This window comes from Gigantopelta aegis, chromosome 14 (genome assembly GCF_016097555.1).
Source record: "Gigantopelta aegis isolate Gae_Host chromosome 14, Gae_host_genome, whole genome shotgun sequence".
Lineage (NCBI taxonomy): Eukaryota > Metazoa > Mollusca > Gastropoda > Neomphalida > Peltospiridae > Gigantopelta > Gigantopelta aegis.
In genome coordinates this window covers 45,048,640-45,075,107 of record NC_054712.1, presented here as the reverse complement: position 1 = coordinate 45,075,107, position 26,468 = coordinate 45,048,640, and the positions used below count along the sequence as shown (strand labels likewise).

General features: G+C 40.3%; 2 protein-coding genes across 2 annotated transcripts in view; both read right to left on the bottom strand.

Annotated features, from left to right (window-relative positions):
- Positions 1 to 1,759: 1,759 nt before the first annotated feature.
- On the bottom strand, positions 1,760 to 4,771 carry LOC121389293 (uncharacterized protein K02A2.6-like). Its single transcript, XM_041520889.1, has one exon. The coding sequence runs from the start codon at positions 4,769 to 4,771 to the stop codon at positions 1,760 to 1,762; it is 3,012 nt and encodes a 1,003-aa protein (XP_041376823.1).
- Positions 4,772 to 12,273: 7,502 nt separating this feature from the next.
- The window catches only part of LOC121388951 (C-type lectin-like), a 40,965-nt gene continuing 26,770 nt past the window's right edge, over positions 12,274 to 26,468 (bottom strand). The window contains exons 3-5 of the mRNA XM_041520498.1: positions 22,200 to 22,444; positions 18,045 to 18,230; positions 12,274 to 13,939 (exon numbers count right to left, since the gene is read on the bottom strand). Of these exons, the coding sequence (XP_041376432.1) occupies positions 13,722 to 13,939; positions 18,045 to 18,230; positions 22,200 to 22,444 (649 nt within the window). The 3' untranslated portion in view covers positions 12,274 to 13,721. The remainder of the gene's footprint in view (positions 13,940 to 18,044; positions 18,231 to 22,199; positions 22,445 to 26,468) is intronic.

The window sequence follows — 26,468 nt, the reverse complement described above, 5'->3', positions numbered from 1 at the left end:
GTTTGAGAGTTGTTTTTACCCATATTGTAGAGTCATGAATTCATCAACCATGCCCCCACCCATCCAACAAGGGGACACGAAGCTGCGGATAACCACCAGACAATCATGTCAGGGATACATGGTTGATATACTCAGGCAATAAAAAAACACAAGAAATCACCTGATTGACCCTAGCCACCGCCCCAAGAGCAACATATACACATGGTCATTCAAGGAATGGTTGTACTTGGCAAGTATAACAAAAAATGTTTGTTTGCTCTTGAGCATGGCGTGACCAGCCAATTGATCAGGTCGGTCCTCCCTGACCACCCGTCTGGCTGAATTCCAGGCCAAAGTGGTATGTTGCCAGAAAACATACCCGTAGATATGCCCCCAACTCAACCACCAGGATCCCATCTGTTATGTTTTGCCACTAACATAGTAAACAAAACTACAATACCAATATACTTCAACATGGCCGCCTTGAACACATTTTATTGACTGCCCTTCGCATGCTCCAAAAGTAAACAATATTATTCCGGTCTCCTTAAATACCGTCATTGTTCTAAACAAGTCAAATACACAACATCCCTCCACCTTTAGTTGTTGTAAGCCATTTGGTCCTGCAGTTTCAATGTTATTTACTGGAACAGTTTGTGTCCTGAATTTCTAACTCTTTTTTTTCTTTTCGAACTATGTTAACATGTTAAACTGAATTACGTAAAATAAACACTTTTAACATTCTCTACATGTTAAAACTAATACAACTGCACTATCTTGTGCAATACCAATTGAACATTTATTAACTAACACAAACTATCTTGGAACCAACGTGGCTCCAGCAATCATGCGGGGATTATTGTGCCCCAACACAGCATGATTGCTATAAACACACATAATCTTGAAATCTACATGGTGGGTGGACATCTCGTTTTGGATAACGACGGGTTTCACCTTGTGTAGAACACTTTTCTGGAGCAGGTGCAGGTTCCCTCACACTTTTACCCGAACCACTGTTACGTGTAGGTACACTCATTGAGTCTGGCTTGTCTGTAGTAATCTCCGGTGAAGTCATCACTGACGTAGTCCATGATGGTATCCAGACTGCTGGTTTTTGCGAGATACGAGAATCACGAATTTGGTCTACATGCCGCCTCCACTGTATTCCTGGTGCCACTTCTACACGGTATGAAACTGGACCAGTCCGTGTACGGATTATCCCTGGAACCCACTTGTTTTGTCCACGATAATCTCTCATGATCACATTTTGACCAGTTTCAAATATTCGATGATGTGCAGCCCTATTCTCCTGCATTAACAGTTGCTTGTTTCTCACATGTTGTCGTAAATCTGGACGAATCAATTCTAGTCGAGACATGAGAGTCCGACCCATGAACAGTTTTGCGGGTGGTTCACCAGTCGTCGCTTGTGATGCATTTCTGTATGCCAAAAGAAATTTGGACAATTTCTTCTGCACAGATCCACCATCTTGTTTACTGGACCGCATTGCCATCTTGAATGACTGAACGAATCGTTCGACAAGGCCATTGGTACTTGGGTGATATGGTGCTGATGTAACATGTTTGACACCATTCGCCTTCATGAACGTTGCAAACTCTTCAGAAGTGAACTGTGGGCCATTATCACTCACCAACTGGATAGGCAGTCCATTTCGAGCAAATATCGTGCGTAGGACTTCCACTGTTCTCCCAGATGTCGTTTTGTTCAACTACCTCTGGCCACTTTGAATACGCATCCACCATTATTAAAAACATTGTTCCTAAGAAAGGACCAGCAAAGTCAACATGGATTCTCTCCCATGGTTTTGTAGGCCATTCCCAAGGATGAATTGGCAACCCACATAACGTTTTGCCAAAAGTTCGATGTCTTTATCAATACCAGGCCACCAAACATGGCTACGCGCCAACGCCTTCATTTTGACAACTCCGATGTGTCCTTCATGAAGTTCTTCCAATATCTTTTTGCGAGATGAATGGGGTATGATAACTCTCATTCCCCACAGCAAACATCCTTGATGTACTGTCAGTTCATTTCTCCGGTGGAAGAATGGATCAAAATCCACATCTGGTGATTTCTCTGGCCATCCAGTGATTACCATCTCGTGAACTTTTGATAATACTGGATCATTTCTCGTTTCACGCTGAATATTAGCATGACTTACTGGTAGTGTGTCAAACTGTGCAATGTGTAGCACCTCCACAGGATCAATGTTCTCGTCGACAGTTTCTTTGTCACCACTATCAACTGGTAGACGTGAAAGACAATCTGCATTTCCATGCATTTTGGTATTCTTGTATTCAATCCGATAATTGTGACCAGCCAGAAATAACGCATACCTCTGCAACCGTGCTGCTGTAGTCATTGGAATTCCCTTTCTAGGGTGAAACATTGATACTAGTGGCTGATGATCTGTCAGCAGGGTGAATTCTCTACCAAACAGGTAAGTATGGAATCTCTTAACTCCCCAGATGAGTGCGAGAGCCTCCTTGTCAATCTGGGAGTAATTTCTTTCTGCTTTGGTTAACGAACGAGATGCATAGGCGATTTGTCTCTCCACTCCGTCATCCATCACGTGAGATAAAACTGCTCCCAATCCAACTGGTGACGCATCACACGTAAGACGGATAGGTAAGTTCGGATTGTAAGGTGTCAGCACTTCTGGTGATGTTATTAAGGCTTTAACAGCACAGAATGCCTCTTCACACTGATCACTCCATACCCAGGGTTTATCTCGTCGCAGAAGTTCATACAGTGGGTGAAGCACTGTTGATACATCCTTCAAAAACCTGTTGTAGTAATTCACTAGTCCTAAGAATGTTCTCAGCTGTGACACATTTTCTGGTTTTGGAGCTTTTACAACTGCTTCAATTTTACTTTGTGTCTTATGCAATCCTTCCATGTCAATTTCATGACCACAGAATGAGATTCTGTCTTTGAAAAATTCACATTTTTCAAGCTTGATCCTCAAGTTGTATTTTTCTAGACGCTGTAAGACATTTTCCAGGTTCTGCAGGTGTTCCTCATCTGAACGACCAGTAATAATCATGTCATCAATGATACATTTAACGCCTGACAAGCCTTGGAATACTGTATCCATAGCGCGTTGCCAGATTGCTGGTGCTGATGCAATCCCGTATACTAAACGGTTGAAACGGTACAGCCCCTTTTCAGTGTTAACTGTTAACAAGTCACGTGACTTTTCATCAACTTCCATCTGTAGATAAGCCTGACGCAGATCTATCTTTGAAAAACGCTGACCACCAGCTAGTGATGCAAATATGTCCTCAATGCGTGGCAAAGGGTACTGATCAACTTCTAGCACTGGGTTTACTGTGACTTTGAAATCCCCACACACTCTTACAGATCCATCCTGTTTAATAACAGGCACAACTGGTGTGGCCCATTCGCTGTAATTGACTTTAGTAAGTATTCCATCACTTACTAACTTTTCAATCTCTGCCTCCACCTTTGGTTTGATGGAATATGGAACGGATCTTGCTTTCATGAACTTGGGTTGCACGTCCGTTTTCAAGTTCAGTGTTGCTTTAATGTCTTTTAGAGTACCTCTGTTACTCTGAAATACAGACTTGTATTTCTCAACAAGTCGGTCTACTTTTGCCATCGTGTTTCCATCATTCGATGATTTCGAGACTTGTAGCATTTTAATTAAATGCCAGTCCAAGTTTATTTCCTTTAACCAATCTCGCCCGAATAAACTTATGTCTCCCTTTGGAACGACATATATCTTCAACTGCTTACACTGTTTATTGTGCTCAACTTTCACACTGACAATGCCAACTGGTTTTAGTTTTTCACCCGAGTAAGTTTTCAAACTAACATCTGTGGGCTTCAAGTCTTTCACTTTATTTGGAAAATATTTTTGGAAAGTTTTCTCTGCGACCACTGAAACAGCAGATCCTGTGTCGAGCTCCATGTCAAACTTGACACCCTCAACAATTGGCGAAATCCAAATGACATCTTGATTTGTTTTCCCCATTGTGTTTATCTCCAAACTAGCAATGGATTCCTCCTCATCTGTTTGGACATTGTGAACAGTCTGTCTTACTTTCTTCGATCTACAGGCTTTCTTTATGTGTCCCTTTTTATTACAGGCATGACAAGTTTCATTTTTCCAACGACAGTCTTGTGGCTCATGATTGGTACCAAGGCAACGAAAACATGATTTGTTATTTCCACGGCTATTGCGACTTCGGTCTTTCATCTTGAACCCACTTACTTTCACTTTATGCACTGCAGAACTATTAATGTTCTGCCCATGTTTTGATTGAAGCTCACCAGCATCACGCTCTGCAGTCTCCATGGCAATGGATATATCGACAGCTTGCTGGTATGTCAACTCCACAATTGACAATAATTTTCTTTGGGTTTGTTCATGGTTCATACCACACACTAATCTGTCTCTCAAAGCATCATAAAGATATCCCTCAAATTCGCAGTATTGTGACAGTTTTCTAATTTCCGCGATGTATTCCCCAATTGTCTCCCCTTGTCTCTGATCACGTTTGTGAAACCGAAAACGTTCTGCAATAATTATGGGTTTTGGATTAAAATATTCTTTTAATATTTTCACTATGGCATCAAAACGTAATGACGCAGGTTTCGCTGGGGCAGTCAAACCACGTAACAGGGAGTAGGTGTTTCCGCCTATCAGACTGAGTAACGCTGGCACTCGTTTTTCGTTGTCACTGTCATTACAAATAAAATACAGCTCCAATCTTTCGACATCTATTCGACCAATTTTTCCAGACATGTTTCTTATAGGGGACGAATTTCGTTGTAGGAAAATTTTGAACGTGCATGCAGACTCACAATCGGTAGCGAAGACCTTTAAACATTCGTAATACCGACAGGGACGACACAAATTCAAATAATGTTCTCATAGAAACGAAAACCGTTTTACCCAAATGTCTTGCACTTTTTTCCTAGGTTCTTACATTACCTCGTCGCCATATATGTTATGGCGTGCCACTAACATAGTAAACAAAACTACAATACCAAAATACTTCAACATGGCCGTCTTGAACACATTTTATTGACCGCCCTGCGAATGCTCCAAAAGTAAACAATATTATTCCGGTCTCCTTAAATACCATCATTGTTCTAAACAAGTCAAATACACAACACCATCATCCAGCATTACGGGATGCACCCCACGGCCAACAAGGTGCCCCAAAAGGGGAGTTATGTTTACGGAGTCGAAAACAGAACAACAGATACTACAGTGGAGACTTCGATAAGAAGTCAGTGATCTAAGTAGCCATCAATTCATTCATACGCTTTATTGGAGAAAACTCGCAGACAGTTATTTTCCCTCCACAACAACACATACTGACACACTTTCTTAGCTAGAATAAATCATTTAAATATTAATACGTTATTTTTCGTGATCCCAGTTACACTATTATAAACAAAATTGTAAAATGTTTTGAAGCAGTTCATTCTTTAAAAGCAACCGTTCTGATTGATGTTACGGTGTTCAGTCCGACTGGTACTGTAAATACCTTTATGCTTGGCCCATCCCGTCTAGGGGTAGCGGACTATACTTTTGTCACGTGATAGCATGTTACAGATACGAGACAGCTTATACCCAGCGCTCAGACTGGTATAACGTACATTAATGTTTCCGTATCCACTACAGAATAAACATGTCTATGATATGTCTGCGGTGGGTTTCTGATTTTAAAAATCGTATGGTCTTCAAAAAAATTATAATTCAGCATTAAAACTTTTCGATGACCCTACGATGCCCCAAAATCGGCCAAAAACTCAACGATGTCCGTAGGATGTCACCGATGCCTGTAGGATATCGTCCAAATTACACATCATACGGACATCTTACCCATTTACGATGCATTTGTGATGCATAATAACTACAGATTAACCCTATGTAATCTACAAAGAAAGTGTACTTGACTATTTTCTAACAACCAAAATGCATATTACACAAACAATAACATTGAAAATACACTCTTAAAAAAAAATAGGGGAATTCCAATAAGAATTTATAATTGCCAAAACTGTAAGGTATATTAGCTGTGGGGAATGGTTATATGACAATAGGGAATTAATTGGGCAAACATTACAACCGGTAGTTCAGTATTACAGTAGATTTTATGACCACCAAAGACCTTGAAGGACGATTAGGGTCAGAAGTGAAATTTGAAAGTTGACGGTTTTTTTATCAGTAAATCACAAATTCACACAATTAAAATGACTAAAAACAAAACAATAACAACTGTATGATCAACATAATGAAACAGATTGACAAAAATAATGTTCCACCGTGATTAATGGACCTTCCTGGAAATTGTTAAAATCGGGAATGACACCCCACGCACGTGTACGGGGCAACTGCGTGGTGCATGTGCAAACTATGGAATGTGTTTCGTTGTGTTGATAAACATACCTTAACATTCTTTACTAGGATATCTTTGGTCAAAACGTATGTTCGGTCTAATAGTTGATATTAACATTAATATTTCAGGTTCAACTACTTTTTTTGAAGAGTATATATGTAATTACCAACTGTCCAGCGTAGAGAGATTGCCTTGAGAGAAAAAAAAAAAACTTTGGCAAAGCGACCAGAGGTTACACCACGATCCGAAAATCCTTTGTTCTCAAACTGAAAATTTGTTTTACATGCCTATATCAGGGCACATTTTGTTCAGTATCGCGTCACGAATCGCTATGCAAGTTTCGGTGATCGCGACACAATTCTAAAGCTGTATCTTAACCAGACGCGTGCGACGCGACAATATTTCTATCCTAACCAGACGCGACCATAATGACAGTCTTCTTTTTAAAATTGTTATCAACAGTTGAAACCACCAAGCAAAAGTTGTTTGATTAGTTAATATATGTTTGTCGCCAGTGTCGCGCGACAAAAAAAATTGAAACAATTCCTATCGGTATTGTGTCGCACGCTCGACTACATCAATCTGTCGCGCCGTACGCGTGCGGTTAGGATGCAGTAATTAATAAACAAGCTCTATTCTAACCGGCCGCGAGCGATGCGAGCGATTATTTTAGAAATCATTTATTTCCATTGCCGCATCCTAACTGCACGCGCGCGACGCGACAGATTTATATGTCGCCTCGCACGCATGCAGTTAGGATGCGGCGATTGAAATCAATAATTTCTAAAATAATCGCTCGCATCGCTCGCATCTGGTTAGGATAGAGCTTCAATGGTTTCTGGAAAAAAAATCGCTCGCGTCGCTCTCGTCGCACGCGTCCGGTTAGGATGCAGCTTTAAACGTATCGCGTAATTTCGCAATCCATATTTTTGACAGTATTAAATTTTGAAGATCGTTCGTAAACGACCAAACGTTCTGTTGAGAAGACGTTATATCACTGTAGGAAATGCTTCAATTGAGAATATACTGCATCGTATGTCAGAGTCCCATTTCATATGTTTTGTCATCTCTTCTTTTTACCGGCCTCGGTGGCGTCGTGGCAGGCCATCGGTCTACAGGCTGGTAGGTACTGGGTTCGGATCCCAGTCGAGGCATGGAATTTTTAATCCAGATACTGACTCCAAACCCTGAGTGAGTGCTCCGCAAGGCTCAATGGGTAGGTGTAAACCACTTGCACCGACCAGTGATCCATAACTGGTTCAACAAAGGCCATGGTTTGTGCTATCCTGCCTGTGGGAAGCGCAAATAAAAGATCCCTTTCTGCCTGTCGTAAAAGAGTAGCCTATGTGGCGACAGCGGGTTTCCTCTAAAAAAAATCTGTGTGGTCATTAACCATATGTTTGACGCCATATAACCGTAAATAAAATGTGTTGAGTGCGTCGTTAAATAAAACACTTCTTTCTTTCTTTCTCTTCTTTTTTTTCCAAATTCCCTCCCTCCGATTAAAGTACCGCTGTTAAGCTATGTCATAAAGCTGTTCAAATATCCATCCGACGTAAATGACCATGACATCACGGCTGTTCGTAACTGGCCCTTTAGCTATTTAATTATACCAGTGTTTCGTAAAAATAAAAGTTTAAAACATTATAAAGTACTCTGTGATAAAAAGCATCGTTGACACTGAATTATTACCAGTAATTATTTTGTCAATCTAGTCAGAAACATGTTGCAGTCTATAATATTTATTCAAATGTAATAGATATATAAATAAATTTAATACCCTTGAGAACTTGATTTATTTGTTGAACAATGACGTCACGTAGCAATCCAAGTTCAAGAAAGGTTGTGTTTTTAAAAATGGCGACAAACAAGAAAATTACAAAACGCTGTTCGATTGTTCTACTGCAGAAAAGTGGCTAAAAGAGCTGGATTCAAAACCCTGGCTCAAACGATTTTTAAAACAAATCTAACATGTGGTGTACAACTCATGAGCAAAGAATCAATGGGTGCCGCACCTTTAGCCGGGCGATGGGGTAACAGAGCCAGGAGCAATAAAACGTGACTATGTTATTAAACATATGAAAGAAAGAAATGTTTTATCTACCGATGCACTCAACACATTTTTATGTACGGTTATATGGCGTCAAACATATGGTTAAGGACCACACAGACATTGAGAGAGGAAACCCGCTGTCGCCACTTCATGGGCAGCAAGGGTTCTTTTATATGCACCATCCCACAGACAGGGTAGTACATACCACGGCCTTTGATGTACCAGTCGTGGTGCTCTGGCTGGAGCGAGAAATAGCCGAATGGGCCTACTGACGGGGATCGATCCCAAACCGACGGCGCATCAAGCGAGCGCTTTGCCACTAGGTTACGTCTCGCCCCATAAACATATGAAGTCTGATCAGCATAATAAAGCAACACATTTCAACAAGGGCCCATTTTGCCGTGCAGAACAATATAAAGAAACAGCAGTTGGAAAGTGCACTGTAAATGCCGAAACGGAAGAAAGAGAATGCATAAACAAACTGGTTGACATATGTTATTTGATGGCGAAAGACGAAATCCCTTTCAGCAAGTGCGAGAGCATTGCCAAGCTAGAAATACGACACATAGTATCTCTTGGACAAACATATTTGACTGAATTAAAATAGAAGGAGCTTAGATACCTGACAGGAACAGCAATGGAAACTGACTTTCTAACTTTGCTGAGAAAAGCAAGATGGATATCGGTACTGTCTGATGGATCCATGTATGTTATTAATGTAGAAAAAGAGCTTACCTATGTCACATTTGTTGCTGATGGAACAATAACGACAAATGTACTGGCCTTACGTACTGGCCTTAAAGTTACATTCTCTGGTTATCGTATTATAAATCATGTACAAATGTGAAATACAAGCTCAAATGCACTTTTTAAAAAGTCGTGTGTGTTCGCTATGAACGGATATCGTCAAACGTATACGCTTGATTCGTCGCCTGTGCCGCCATAGCTCGGCAAAGCACAAACGACAGCCTGTTGTTAGTTTTGGTTAACACGTGCGTTTGCCGATTTCAAATTGTAGGGTTCGTCTCCAAAAAATTAAAAGAGAAATCTTGCGCTGTACGAAGAACGTTCGGTTGAGGATACAGTACTAGAGTGTTTAGTTAAAACCGGTTTGATCTTGACAACGTATTATCGACAGTCGTACCTTCCTATTTCAGAATTGATATTTTATAAAGTGTTAGTAGATCATGTATATATTTTTAAAATAAAATATACTAAAGTAGACAATGAACGTTTTCACTTCTTAATTTTACGTGTTAAAATCGACAAATTCAAATAAATATTATTTCGTTTGGAAAGGGTAAAGTTGGGGGGGGGGGGGGGTTTGTTTAACGACATCAAAGATAAAGCATATTGCTTTAATAATCATCCGACCCGATACAACCGTAAATAAAATGTGTTGAGTGCGTCGTTAAATAAAACATAAGCTATCCTTCCTTCCATCTGCTGTTGGATGTCTACCATTTGTTAATTTTGACATATAATCTTAGAGAGGAATCGGGTGCATGTGCAGGGGGAGGGTATTGGAGGTCGAAACCCTTACTTGCCCAAGCTTAAAACAAACGTCGCTTAACACAGTCTATAACCCCAACCCCGCTGAAATCCCTGCACACGCGACTTGGAAACCCGCTACATTTTTTTTAGCAAGGGATTGTTTATATGTACCATCCCACAGACAGGATATCACATACCATGGTCCTTTTGTATACCCGCCGATGGTGATCGATCCTAGACTGACCGCGCATTTCCAAAAAAACGCCTTTTTAGGTCTAAGTAATGAATAAAAATAGCATATAGTCTTGAAACAATGTTACGCAAATCGAACACAGTACCCTCTTCCTCTACCCCTAGAGCGTTACGCAATTAGTAACACCCCCTTACATGTAACGCGTATGCTAACAGCTGGCCACTGTCAAAATTTCAAGACAAATCCCCCACTCACCGATCCCTGGAAAGGCGTTGTACCATACCTCTATGGATATAAATATGTTTTGGAGATATGAGACGACACCTCAATCAAGACAGTTAAATTTGTTCAAAAACTGCGAAATCGCACGTGATCTCTTGTTGGCTTTGTTTTTGACCTGGATAAGCCAGCGTAGTAAAACCAATGCGGAGTGCGGCGTTATATATGCACCAAATGCAATTGGATTTTCTGTTCTATATGTTTAAATAATGAAAATATTCCAGGGAATGTAGTTTTAAGCAGATGCTGGAGGCCTAACAGAACTTTTGTTGTCTGTATTTGAGTGGGCTGAAAACGCTTGTGGGATTTTGTGCCGATGGGGCCAGTGTCAGCATGGACAGAGTAGAAGGTGTGGCAGTTCGTTTAGCACGAGATACACCAGCACCGTGGCTAGTAAACAAAGGACTAAAGTTTGTTTTATTTAACGACGCCACTAGAGCATATTGATTTTTTATCTTATCATCGGCTATTGGACGTCAAACGTATAGTCATTCTGACACCATGACCTTTGTTGAACCAGTTATGGATCACTGGTATGTGCAAGTGGTTTGCACCTACCCATTGAGCCTTGCGGAGCACTCACTCAGGGTTTGGAGTCAGTATCTGGATTAAAAATCCCATGGCTCGACTGGCTAGTAGTCATACTCATATACTGTGTCAGCCACATATTCGAGTTTGCTATAAAGGACACCTTAAAGGGAACTGGTGCTGATGTTATTGTTGAAATGCTAGTTGCCATGTATTTGCTATATTAAAACAACAACATCAACAAGCGTCTACGGGAGCTAAATATGTTTGGCGTAATTATGCAGGCCACATGTCATGCAAGAGAAATGGCACCAGGAGGATCTAGCATAAAAGCAGTGCATGCACCATCTTTGTGCAGAGCTGTGCCATCATTGTCCCCCATCGGGAGGCTCAGACAGCTGGTGATTCCAACGTTCCTGCTGTTGATAAAACACGCCTGAAAGGTTACTTCAAAACACTCAAGAGCCTCAAGTTTGTGTTGTACCTTCTGTACATAAAAATGTTACTTGGACCACTGGCGAAAATCTCTACAAAACAAAACACAAAAACAGCATTGACATGATGTATGCATCTTCATGCTTGGAGCAGTTGTACACAGCACAAGACTGAAACAATGGAGTGATGCCAGCAGCTGCTACACTTGGACCCCTTTCTCAAGTACTTCAACAGGCTGATAACGACCCCACTAGCATCACTTTTAAAGGTGTTCACTTGTGCCACGGTACAGCGCCTGCAATTGTAAATGCTATAAAGCCCAGATGCTCATCCTTGCAGAAAAGATGAAGGGCTCTATAGAGCGGCGTTTTCATGACATGAAACATGACAAGAAAATTGGATGCCTGACGCTTCTTGATAAAACAATCAGGCCCAAGTAAAAGGACGATCTGGTTAAATTTGAGATTGACATCCTAAATAATTTTATTGAGGAATTTCATTCACTCCTTAATGCAAACTGCATAGATGTAGATGAACTCCACACAGTGGGATAATTTCAAGCTTTCTAGCTCAGGAATGTTGCTCTCATGTCAATAGTTCATCTGTGGGAAACAGAACTATGGTGATACTTACCCCAACTAGATGGTCTGTCCAGGTAAGACAGTGAAATAATCTATCACTAACAATTACAGCTTGCTTAGTTGGAATTAATTTACACGTATACCTATTTTGATGTATAAAGTTGAAATTAGCCTATTTGTTATTAGTCACAATGGCTATTAAAGGCCGAGTAACTGGTATAAAACTAGATCAGTGCTTACAGCTTACAGGGCATTTCCACATAGAACACAATATTGATATAAAATATAGGCTATAGGCCTAGAACAATGATGAAATGACAACAAGTCTTGTGATTTGTAATTATTAAAATTTATTACAAGGAAATATTCACCCAATATCTGAGAATCGTCTAATGAAACAGACACTTTATTCGGATGACAGTGATGACATTGACGACTAAAAGCAAATTTACTAAATAGAATAGAATAATTAAAATAAAAAGTGTACATTTGAGTACTAAAATGCGATTATTTGTTTCAGTATCTAATGCAGGCGTGGAGCGAGGCTTTTCCACTATGGGTAGGGTGAAGACAGACCACAGAAATTGCCTGGCTGCGTCCTGGCCAACTGTAATCCAAAACCTGCCACGGATATATTCTTTTCCACTCGCCGCCATCCAAACGTCCAGCCATATGGGAAGCGACCCCACCCTCCAGAGATGGTTTCGACAAAGACACCAAACTTGTGCTAGCCTTCGTCTGATATAATTGAATTTCACATTGTTCCAGAATACCTGGATTTGAATCGTTCTTCGTGGCTACTGAGTAATACATGATATAAAAGTTGTTTAAAATCATCTGTTTATATTTAATTTATATCATACTAAACCTAAATGTTAAACAAATCGCTACACAAAATGAGCAATTGCGAATCAATTGTTCAATTGATCAGCGATTGTCGCTAATCAAAATTTTAAAAACAAAATAATCCCTGTATATCAATTAAAGATCAGGCATGTCTCCATCGGGTCTTACTTCTGGCATTGTTAGCAGTTTTAACCAGGGGTTAAGGAAATTATTTGGGATATTTTCCACAGTTACATCAAACGTAGGAAAAAGGGAGGCTATTATTTTAGGGTGTCATTTCTAAAAAAAAAAAAACGATAACAAAAAAAAAGAAGATATGATAGTAATATATAGATATCAACAATTAGACTTTAATAATGTACAATGGAGGCATACGAATCATGAATTTGTTGCACTTGTTACAAGACCTGATAAACACAAAAATCCAACAAATACTGTTTCTATATTTTCACTATAATTACAGCTGCCGTGAAGGTATAACGTTTAACCGAATATCACTTATACGGTTGCTGTAGATACATTTTAATTTTGTGTGTGTGTGTGTGTGTGTGTGTATTGATGTATGAATATCTATATATTGCATGTATGTCGAGGTTAACTGTTACATACATAGATATTAACGCACTGGTACAGGGGATAATTAAAACCTTTCTGGCCTCACAAATTGTCCCATGCCGTTGCTGGGACTCGAACCTGTGGCACCGAATCGCCCGCAAATTGAAGACTAGCCACGATGCGCTCTGAGCTATTGAGGCAACCGAATATCACATATATGGTTGCTGTATATACATTTTAATTGCTATGTATGTAACAACAAAGTGTTTCACGGTATACATAACAATACAGATGTAATCTCTTAATTTGTATTCCATATTATACGTTTTCAGTTCACGTGGATTACTACTGTACTGTGGTATGGTTATCTTGGAATTCAATCAGATTGAATGTTCGCATATGTAATTATATTTCCAAGAGCATTGAACGTCGTTCCACCAATTTCCACTTACAGCTAATACAACACAATCTTGCTTGCGCATATCATTGTTTGGACTGCCTGGATTCCATTTTGCGAAGCTGACATGGTTTCCATTTTGCCAGAGAAACACGCCTTCTGTTTTTCTATCATCCAAGCCAATCCAATACCACGACTCATCTGTGCAATAATAGGAAATACACCATTAGCCAATCGAATACATCTACTTATCGGTGCCATAATAGAATTATATTGAATGGATGAATGAAAGTTTAACAAAATCCCAGTACAGACAACACATTGGGTATTGGTTGGCAACTGAGGTAAATGTGTAAATGAAGAGATAACTAACAACAATATATAAAGTCAAGAGTTATGTGACGGAACATGCTCTTAATTTCTTTTCGCCCGTGGCGATATTAATTGTTTTAGAGGGCCGTGTGCAGTCCCAATATGCACTTAAGCCCAGGTGGGCACTTTGTTACGTAATACCTCTGCGCGACGATGGTCGAGCTGTGCCTAATACACACCCAGACTAGGTGCGGAGGCCATGTGGCCAGTAGTTACGTAATACCTCCGCTAGTTCGGTACGATCGGGGTATTGCTGGAGAACTAGGCGACGACCAGTCTAGGCTTCTAAGAAAAATATGCCGGCTTGGTCGCTGTGAAAAATCCACTTGATAGGGGGAGGACCCCAGGCGATATTCGGATTTGTAATAAATAGCTAGGATTTAGATTTATCTGGGAGAAACAAAAGGAAGGCTCCCAGGGAACGTTAGTCCGTCCGGACTGGTAAATATTAGTTCTGCTCTGTTGTATAACCTTGATGTGATTGATGTGTCTTTAAATATTTTAATACTGTATTATACCAATATTATTTAGGCGGTGTTTCCGGTAATCTGACGAAGTAAACTTTAGGATTCATTGTTCTAATATTATTAAAGCTTAGCCAGTCATCCTAGAGGACCTAGGTAAACTGTAGGTTATTGTCTTTATTGTGATAGGTACCAGTATTAATTCTGTATTACAAGGTTACTGAATGAGTAGTAAGGGTTAATTAAAAATTAACCAGTTAGGAATAGAGTGGTAATTCCTTTATTAATTAAGTTCCCCTGGCAGCGTTTCTCAATTATCACACGTGTGGGTGTTGTGTCACGGTGAAGTGATTAGAATATTGTGTAAACTAGACACCTAGAGATTAACTAATTAAATGATCAGTTCTGGGTTGTTATTATTTGTTGTTGTTAATTAACTACTGCAGCAGTACATTTGTCAGCGTAGTATTAATACAGATTCCAAAGTGTATTGTGTTTTTGTTGTGTTTTCTAGTGAACTAAACGTGCTATAATAATACATACTTTATATAAGATCTTATCTCTGATCATACCTAGATGAGCCACGCAGGTATAACTGCCCGTTACAGAGAGATCTAATAGATATACAGTTAGGAGAGATATTTGGATAATCGTGTTTCATTCAGTTACGGGTATTATAGGATCCCCGTGACAAGTTAAATAAACAGTAACCTTGTTACAAGGCCAAATCGACGGAATGTGTTTACAAGGTTGCGTCTTCCTCCATGATTCGCCTGAGGTGCTTTTGTCATAAGATAGAATCACCTCATTACACCCATTCTCTTATTTGTTTTTCTCCGATTGTTTTATTTTCTCATCCCAGCCTTTGCACCACAACTGGCATTTCAAAAGCCGTGATATGTGCTGTCCTGTCTGTGGGAAAGTGGATACGAAAGATCAATTACTTCCAATAGACACATGTAGCGGTTTTACACCTAGGCTATATATCACGGGTACCAAATATTATACATCCAATAGCCGATGTTTAATAAATTAATGTGATCTGGTGATGTCGTTAAACAAAACAAACTTAGTTCACCCTATATATCGTTGTAAGTATTTTATCTATAATTGGACAGTCACGCCCCAGTACAATACACCATAAAGTTAAAAAGTTTGTTTTGTTTTACGACACCACTAGAGCACACTGATTTATTAATCATCGGCTATTGGATATCAAACATTTGGTAATTTTTACATAGTCTTAGAGAGGAAACCCGCTACATTTTTGTTTTAGTAGCAAGGGATTTTTTATATGTAAGATCACACTGACAGGATAGCACATACCACGGTCTTTGACATACCAATCGTGGTGCACTGGCATGGACAAGAAATAGCCCAATGGGCCCATCAACGGGGATCGAACCCAAACCGACCGTGCATCAAGAGGGAGCTGTACCACTGGGTTACGTCCCGCCCCTACACGATAAAGTGACCAATAGCTGAAAAAAATGTATCTCATTAGCTATATCTAGGATGTGAGAGCAATCACTGTCTTAAAACCTCTACATCTCACTGGAGACTCGTGTGACTCTCTAACACTTTAATAACCATAATTAATAAACCCATCAACTTTGGACGAGCCAAGTGACTCGAGAGGTTGTCAATTCTCACTAACACAAGCCAGATTGCCAGATACGTATTGTCACTGTGGAAGATTTACAACCATATTAAAATAAATAAATAATATAAATAAGTGAAATACAAGAACCTACATCACCAACTTGCGACTTATGTTCATTCATTTACATTCATAAGAAAAAATGCTCTGTGTTAGTATCAGTACGTTTCGCCAGAACAAGACAGGTTATTCCGCATAAAAAGCCGTCGCTACCAACACCATATCATCTGCCACCAGACGATGGAAGGCCACCACGCCGGGGAAGCCAACCCCACCGGGAACCCTACATGGGCACGGGGTAGGGCTGACCGACGAAGAACCAAGCCAGACACAGCTATCGAGAGCTAGCTTCCAGTACAATCCTGGTGCATTCTCCAGCGCAAAGCTGAGAAATATGTCAGGGTAACTAATAGTAAGGTAATAAATATTTTATTAATAGGATTGATTAAGTTTGAATAATTCGGATTGTTATAGCAACTGTTGTAGTATATCCATTTTTTTAAGTCTGAAAGAAAACTGGTGTACTTGTGTTTTGCGTTAAATACCAGTCTATTTTACAACTAGCTATTCCGGAAATAGTTCATCTCGCACGATTTCGGAGTTCCGCGTCCCAGGAAACACCATAATTTCAAAACTCCTTTTGTACCTAATTATTTATATTAGTATCAATTAATTTTGGTGGACAGCATTTCGTAACTAAATACCAAATTCAATCATGTTAAAGGTAAATAATTTAAAAACATCACCACAACAACCAAAGGCGACCATACCAAAGAATAAAGGACTGCAGCATACAGAAGCCAGGATGACTCGTGCTCCGGGCATGCACCAGCAGTTACGGAGGTCCATGTGGCTGGCCGTCCGGAAATGATACTGCCAGGTAATGGTGGTGCTACATATCAAAGTGTCCACGACACACTCGACATGTACGTGTCTCACGGAATTAGACAAAACGTTACAACTGGACAGTATATTGAGCAACGCTCATTGTTGAATAGTGTGTGTGTCAATTCAACAAATTGAAAAACAACTTATATTGATCAAAGGGGTATTGACCACAAGGGAAAAGACATCAAAGACAATTGTTTATTGTGTTCATGAGTACTCATCCAGAAAAAAAACGCAGGATCTCCTTAAGTACTTACAAACAGTTAGGCTGGGAGTAGCTAGAGTATCTGGTCTGGGTTGGAAAAGAAATGACGAACAAATTCGTCTCAAAAAGTCAATTTATCCAACGAGTTCATAGCAGAAGGTCAATACGGAGTTATGGTTAGTGTGCATGATGCCCACCCAGACCATCCCCCTGGTACAGAGTTGCAGGGACAGCACATGGGGTAGATGCTACGACTTTAACTACAAAGGTTCTTGTAGTCGCATCCCCCGTTTTTATATGCACACTAGATGTTGGGGCTACCATGCACACACATCCTGTCAGGTTGGGGTGCAACAAAAGAGTCACTATGGTAACAGACAGGCATTTCGTGCTACTGGGAGTGGACGATTCATTAATCAAAGAGGTGGACAATGAAGAGGATTGTCACATCAAAGGTTAAACCCCTTCGCTGGGACCAAGGTCGTTCCATATTATAGCTAAACTATGGTAGCTACTGGTTTTATATCCATTACAGGACATTGCTTGGGAATTGGTATTTGTGTTCCAGCATTGTCTATCGCTCTCCCAGATAGGATCCACAGGTCAACCTTGGGGATGGACGTATTTTTAATATCATAACAGGAGCCTTCGAAACGGTATTTGACAATCTTTCATGGTAAAATTCTATTCATGTCGTTTATACAGTTAGATATTTACCAATATTTGTTTTGATGTATTCTCTGACGGCCGTATGTTTTTCTTCTGTGTCCAAGACAATCAACTTGGAGCCTGACTTTCTGCAAAGGTCAAGTGACCTGATCCACGCTTTGGATGCGTGGTACACCTTGAAACACAAATTCAGATGTAGAAGCAGTACGTACCCGTCTTCGACTGGACATTCACCTGTCGATATAGTAACCTTTGTCAGTATTTATTTGTGCATATTATATACATGTGAAGGTTCCACGGGAATAACCTGTGATGTCACATGTTTTGTAAAGTGATATTTTAAAGTCTGCAACTCTACCATCGTGGTATATTTATACGTAAGAAAGCTTAATTGACAAATTGTGATGGCCTACCATACTTATAGGTTTATCACTGAGTGTGACATTGTGGCCTTGACATACACGGTCATTATAATACAATTTGGACATCATAAGTTATTCCCATGCACCCTTCGTATATTTAACTCTCTTTTTGTCATTGTGGTTTATGCTATTCAAAGGACCATGCTGACTTTGGTTTTGCTGTAACATATTTATAGGTAACATATTTTTGAGAACTAATAGCATATTGAAATGTGTTGTGTTGTAGATGTTCATAATCCACGTAATAATTACATTTCCAAACTTAGAACACCAGTTACCTGTGCATTCATCATGTTTCAGATCGTCCTAATGTTTGTGATTGCTACAATTTACATTTGCATCCCGATAATGTGCTATATGTTAACACTGTACATTAAGAGGTATACGTACATTGCAGTACGATTAGAAACATTTTGGAAACACCACATTACCCGATCATGTTTCTGATTGTCCTAATGTTTGTAATTGCTAAAATGTACTTTCGCGCCCACATGATGTGCTATATGTTAAACATATACATATACAAATTCTTAGTAAGGAGATACAAATTCTGTTTATTGTCACATTTTATAGTAGACTACTCGTGATATATATATATATATATATATATATATATATATATATATATATATATATATATATATATATATATATATTGATAATTATTATTTACGACTAAACTAACAAACCAAGAGTTAACGGCATCAGCATCGAAATTGCATCTCACCATACTTAAGCCAGTGCACCACGACTGGTATATCAAATGCCGTGGTATGTACTACCCTGTCTGTGGGATGGTGCATATAAAGATCCCTTGCTGCTAATTGAAAAGAGTAGCCTATGCACTGGCGACAGCGGGTTTCCTCTGTGTAGTCCTTAACCATATGTCTGACGCCATATAACCGTAAATAAAATGTGTTGAATGCGTCGTTAAATAAAACATGTCTTTGTATCACCATACCTACGTCCGAAGACCTCAAATTTAGTCAGAATGTGTTACCATGCATCGGACGGCCTCAATCAGGCACATTATACAACAACATTCGGTACAGGTGTAATTTTACACACGATAGTTGAATAGGTTACGGACTTTGAACATCTAGGAGCATTCAAATATCATTATATAATTATCTGTAATTTGTTGCCAAAGTATCAAAATGGCCCCAGATTATCGGCCAGAGCATGAGCAGAGAGAGAGAGAGAGAGAGAGAGAGAGAGAGAGAGAGAGAGAGAGAGAGAGAGAGAGAGAGAGAGAGAGAGAGAGAGAGAGAGAGAGAGAGAGAGAGAGGTTATTACCAGAGTGTTTTTCGGTATCGTCAATATCATATATTAGGAATAAAAAATTATATTATGCGAGCCTCTGGCTCCTTACATCAAAATAAAGTTATGCCTAACGTTTTTTGTTTTCTGAACACTAGACAGCTTTCAGTGTCAAATTGCCATTGAAATGTTTTTATTTGATGACTATGAATGCATACGTCAATCATGGATTGTCACCTAAGTACGTTTGCTTAAATGTCAATAAACCTAGTGCAGAGACCTCGACTAATTTACATCTAAATTGCAAAGTTATCAAATTCTCAAAGTATGTGATCTGAAAAATATCACATACTTTGATTGCACTGAAAATGTAAGATATTATATGATAAATATATATATATATATATATATATATATATATATATATATATATATATATATATATATATATATATACCGGCCTCGGTGGCGTCGTGGTTAGGCCATCGGTCTACTGGCTGATGGGTACTGGGTTCGGATCCCAGTCAAGGCATGGGATTTTTAATCCAGATACCGACTCCAAAGTGAGTGCTCCGTAAGGCTCAATGGGTAGGTGATCCATAACTGGTTTCACAAAGGCCATGGTTTGTGCTATCCTGCCTGTGGGAAGCGCAAATAAAAGATCCCTTGCTGCCTGTCGTAAAAGAGTAACATATGTGGCGACAGCGGGTTTCCTCTAAAAACAGTGTCAGAATTACCATATGTTTGACGTCCAATAGACGATGATAAGATAAAAAATCAATGTGCTCTAGTGGCGTAGTTAAACAAAATATTACATAATGCAAGTTACTTACACTTACCTGCCATTCATGCAACCAGATTCAAGTAAAAAGGTTTATGTATACTACTCAAAAGAATTTAAGGGTCAAAAATTTATAACCAAATAAGTTTCAGAGTGTATTAGATTGATGATGTAAACTACACCAATTTTTTTATTTATTGTTCCATATTTACAAAAACCCACAAATAAACGTCACTGTATACAAGAAAGTCACATGACATGCTGTCAAAGTTGAAGGTTGTCAAACATGGATTTTACACATTAGAACATTCGTTTAATAGTGTGTGAATCCACCCCTGGCGCGAATACACTCGACACATCGTTGCCTCATGCTGTTGATCAGACGTCTGAAGAACTCTTGGGGAATGGCCTGCCACTCTGCCATAAGAAGTTGACCCAGATCATGAAGGTTGGCCGGAGGGGCATGGTTATCCCGAACTCTCCTGCCTAATTCGTCCCAGGAGTGCTCTATTGGGGCCAAGTCAGGCGAATATGCTGGCCAATCCATCCTGGCGATACCTTGTTGTCTGAGAAAGTCCGTTACCACCCTGGCGCGGTGGGGTCTGGCATTGTCATCCTGCAGAACTGCTCCGCCGCCAATCTGCTAAAAACGCTTTGGGAGAACCAACGGCCGGATAATCTCATTCAGATAGCGGATTCCATTCAGATTGCCATCCACCACATAAAGGGGGGTCCTGTGGTGGATAGAGATGCCGCCCCACACCATGACGCTGCCACCACCGAACCGGTGACGTCTAACGTTAACGTCAGCGAAGCGCTCCCCAGGACGTCTGTAGATACGAACCCGACCGTCGTTGAACTGGAGACTAAACCTGGACTCATCAGTGAACATCACTCGACCCCACTGAACACGTTGCCACCGCAGATGAAGCGTGCACCAGTGACGTTTGGCCGTTCTGTGACGTGGTAGGAGTGGTGGTCGAACAGCCTGGCGACGGCAGCGTAGATTATTGGCTCTCCGACGATTGCGTATGGTTTGATCAGACACTCGAGTTCCAGTCGCAGTCCGCAGATTGTCACGTAATCGGCGTGCAGTGGTTGTGCGTTGACGTAGAGCCATATTGGTGATGTAGCGGTCCTCTCTATTTGTAGTGCTTCGGGGTCTTCCCGAACGTGGACGATTTCGAACAGAATTCGTTGCTTGGTACCGTTGCCACAGTCGGCCAACGACACTCTGACTGACACCAAGTCTCAGAGCAACATTTCTTTGCGTATTGCCATCCTGAAGCCAAGCAATAGCCCTTCCTCGATCTTCGATAGTCAATTGAAGTCGTACCATTATCGAATTTGGAGTGTGCACCGTACACGAACGCAAGCTCCAATTATACGGAAATTCAGCATTGGGAACATGGAATACACGTGCAAAGTGTGCAAATGAAGCGCTTTGTGAAAAAGCAAGTTATGGGCACTTAGCAGACCTTTCGCTTTCGCCCTAATTTACGTGCAAATGTAAGCATGTTTTCGCCATTAGAACTAGTCGACAGTGTCAATGACAGTGGATTTTAATTCATTTATGGGTTGCTTAGACCCACTTTCGTCAAAATGGAACAATACCATGCGTGACATTATGGTCTAGCTAATATAATTGACATTCAGAAAATAATGTCGAAAATATCGTCTGACCCTTAAATTCTTTTGAGTAGTATATTTAAATAAAAACCAATTTAGTTTTTGCGTTACCTGCATAATCATAGTAGTGCCGCGATCCTAATGAAGGGAGAGAACCGGCTTTCGCAAGTCTCACAGAGTGCAGACGACACGTCAGTTCAGTGTTGTACGTAAACGACCGACAGCCTGGGTGCTGTCTACATTCCTTCGAACAGTCCAACACCGTCGTAACATTATTTCCAGAATATATGACGCTGTCTGTAACTGCAACGTCACTAAGCTCAGGATTGTCGATCCAAATGAAGCGATTGACGTCACTGAGAAACAAATAAGAAAACAAAATATATTACTTTCAGTTGTGAATTATGTTTTGCCCATTGTAACTGGTGGTTAATAAACTGGTATTACGTATTTAAATCAGAAAGACAAAACATATATGTTTATATATTCAAAGATTTAGAGGAAACGTTTGACTCATTTGTTTCGTAAATTTGAAATGGTATATTTCCATAAGCAGTAGCTATAATAGTGTAGAAAAATAATTATTTGCTAATGCATCGACATTTGTATTATGTTGTATTGTAAACATTTGGCTCTGATGAGAACGCCGTTTTGCCATGAGATCTCTGATATTATGCCATGTTGTGCGCGTATGGTTATGTGACGTAATGTCTAATGACTTTGTTGTAGAGAGCAGAGGAATTTATATAAGAATTGTTTGTGAATTTATCGATGTACATCATCACAGATTGCATAAAATCGTGTAGCGTAACGAAGTGATTTTATACTAAATGTGTGACTGTTATACATCGATAAACTCACAAAATTACAAACAGCACAACTTAACTTATTTAAAACTAGACATAATTCATAAATCAGTTTTTAAACTTAGTGCCATGATCTACTTTACATAACGACGTCCCATTTGAGTTTTTAGTTTAAAATTCTTCACTATTCTACGCATAGACGGGTCAATATACCATCCGACCCCCCAAAAATTCTAACAAAAGGTCTGTCAACGGATTTCTGTCCTAGTGGATGTAATGAATGGCAGAAAAAAAGTCTACCAAAATCTGACTCCTAGAAGTGGGTTAAATCTGGGTCAGTTCCAAGATGGCTGCCGTCAGCCGTGAAAATCAGTAAAACCGCTGTAAATTGCTTAAAATTTTGGGATTGAACCATAATTCTTGTTTATAGTCCATGGTTTTAAGTGTTGAGCAACTCATAGGTGACAATACAATTTTGACCCGGCTAGTGAACACCAAATATCCAAGATGGCGGTCAATAATCAAGAGTGAAGGGTGTCAAAGCAAATAAGTGTGCAGTGCGCTATCATTTGACATACGGCAATTACATTTGCTTTTTATGAAAACTATTAGGGACCAAGAATGCAATGTGCTCATTTATTATTTTTTAAAACCCGAGTACGATGAATCCAAGATGGCCACCAACTATGGTGACGTCATATATTCACAACAACTCCATTAATGATGAATTTATTTACATGTTTCAAAAAGTGTATTTACAAGAACGGATTTAATGATGAAAAATCTGATACACACTAAATTTACTGGTAAGTTCACACGTTTTACAAATAATATGCTTTAAACCATTTGAATGTGCAGAACAGTATAGATGTGCCAGTAAATGACCTTCAGGTGTATTGTAATTGAACAGCAGATGCGACGGATGTTAAAATTAATAGTTTAGATTTAGGATTCATTGACCAGGCAAGAATGTTAAGTTTCTCTTATCTTGAGATGATGCCTATAGCCGAAGGGCTGAACACAGGTCTGAAAGCCTAAACTGTCACTATTTCATCGTCTTAATTTAATCCTCATCACTGTCCTCTAGTTCATCAGAAACCTGAACGAGCTGATTGTCACAATATGTAAGTTGGCATGATCCACACACAGAGGTGCACGCAAGTCTATGTTTCCTGCAACTACAACGAGGGCCACTACAACCTGTTGTACAATTGCAATGTACCATTTTCAGTACGGTGTCCGGTACAGCATTCATATCAGACATTATGGGTACTAGTTGATTGTTTTCTAGTCTCCAACCCCAATCCAAAGGATCAATGTCACTCTCCATCCCTATCCATGTCATGGTCTGATAGTACACCTTGCGACAATGGAATTTGGTGGCAGATTCAGTTGGAGCAAGACGTTCAGGCGTAACGACTGATTTAGCAGAGGCGACTTTCTTCGTGAATATGCCATAATGCAAGGCTGCCAGAGAACATGTGCTCTCCCCACCAAATATAACAGACATCGCTTGGCTGCAAAGATGCTCTATGTCAGAGTGGTTCTTACCGCGTAAAGACCGGCATCGGTGGCGTCGTGGTAGGCCATCGGTCTACAGGCTGGTAGGTACTAGGTTCAGATCCGAGGCATGGGATTTTTAATCCAGATACCGACTCCAAACCCTGAGTGAGTGCTCCGCAAAGCTCAATGAGTAGGTGTAAACCGCTTGCACCGGCCACTGATCCATAACTGGTTCCCTGTGGGAAGGTCAAATAAAATATCCCTTGCTGCTAATCGGAAGAGTAGCCCATGTAGTGGCGACAGCGGGTTTCTTCTCAAGATCTGTGTGGTCTTTAACCATATGTCTGACGCCATATAACCATAAATAAAATGTGTTGAGTGCGTCGTTAAATAAAAATTTCTTTTTTTCTTTCTTTCTTACCGCGTAACGTGAATGCATTTGCACAAGACTGGATGACTGGATCAACTTTCGCGAGGTTTTCAAAGGCTGGTTTCTTTCCAACGCCATAAACACGAGACGTAGAATGAATGTAGGAATAACGCGTTTGCACATCTCACTGCCAAGAATACACTATCCAACTGATGTCGTACACTTTTGAAACGCCTCTCGACTGTCTGTCCGATCTAAAATAGAGTGGTTGTCCATCTGCCGTACAGTAATGGAGTAGCAGAATCAACAAGTCAGTGTCCTCACCAATCCGTGTGGTGGAATGCACACATGCAATGTTAACTGCAGTTTCAGCAATGCCCACATCAGCGTCTCCTTCTACCTGAATGACCGTACAACCCACTCTCTTCAGTTCGTCACTTATTAAACTGATCAGATGCTGCTTGCTACTGCACCTTGATAGGAATTCTGCTTTCTTCCTATCCAATTTGGTTTCTCCTGTGAAGTTCACAATCGGATAAATGGTGGTTTGTCCCCGTCTCTGATGTGTGTTATCCTTAATGGACGGACCTGATACATATGCATCAAACACACCAGTTGCAGACCCATAGTGCTTACTTGTGAAGCCAGCATATGCGTAGGCTATTTTACCGTAGGCATCTGCCCTCGTCCACTTCAGCTTGTGCAGTAAGGAGCCTCCATCAAGCACATACTTTTCAGTCTGCGGGATGACGTCTGATGTCGCTTTACATGATGGTGTCTTATTACAGTGGGCAATGATGGCTTCAGCGAGTTGAGGTTTGTCAGCCTTTCGCAAGATTTTATTGTCCTCAAATAGGTATGGCGTGTATGGACTCAGCTCATATCTCATCACCTCCTCCAGAGATAGATCTCCAGTCCTGGATACTACAAGGACTCACTGGAACAGCAAACAGGAATCAATGGTCCTGTCAGGAGCAACCTTGACAGCAGATGAATTTCCCAGGGTCTTGACTTTATCCTTCCTCTTGAAAGAGGAGAACACAGCTGCCCAATCATTCTGACAATGATGTCTTTTCCTACTGACTCATATTCATGCACGTTGACATCGTCTTTTGCAACTACACCATTGACGATATATATCAACGCAGGGTCCGAGGAGAAAGGTGAGCATGAAGTTATCTTTGCACTTATCTTCAAAAGGTCTGATGCATTTCTTTCAATCCTGGCACCAGTCGAATCCTTGTGCTGTTCACTTGTGGTATATGCGAGGTCACTGAACTCCTTCATGGCAATGTTGACCACAATGTTCTTTCGGCATCTTACTGCCATGAGTCAAGCCACCTGTACTTTTTACTGATCTCATAAGCGTTTGCTCAATGACTAGGTCGCAACTGCGGCCTGCCCAAAACTGATTTGTTCGACGAATGTCATGGAAGCCATCTTGAAACTTCCTATATAGGGCAAGGTGTTTGCTCTCCAGTTCGGTAATTTTGTGAATGTAGAGATAAGCAGACTTTAGCTAGTTGTACTGTCCTGCTGCAGCGAATATTGGCAAGGCATCAAGACCGCACGCAAGTGATTATTCCAAGACCCAGTGCGATCTGATTTGATAAACGCTCGTGCAGTATCAAGCACCGCTGATATAACCTAGCCACAACTGGCTTGGTTTGGAACGTGCATTAAATTCAGTTTTCTTTTTTT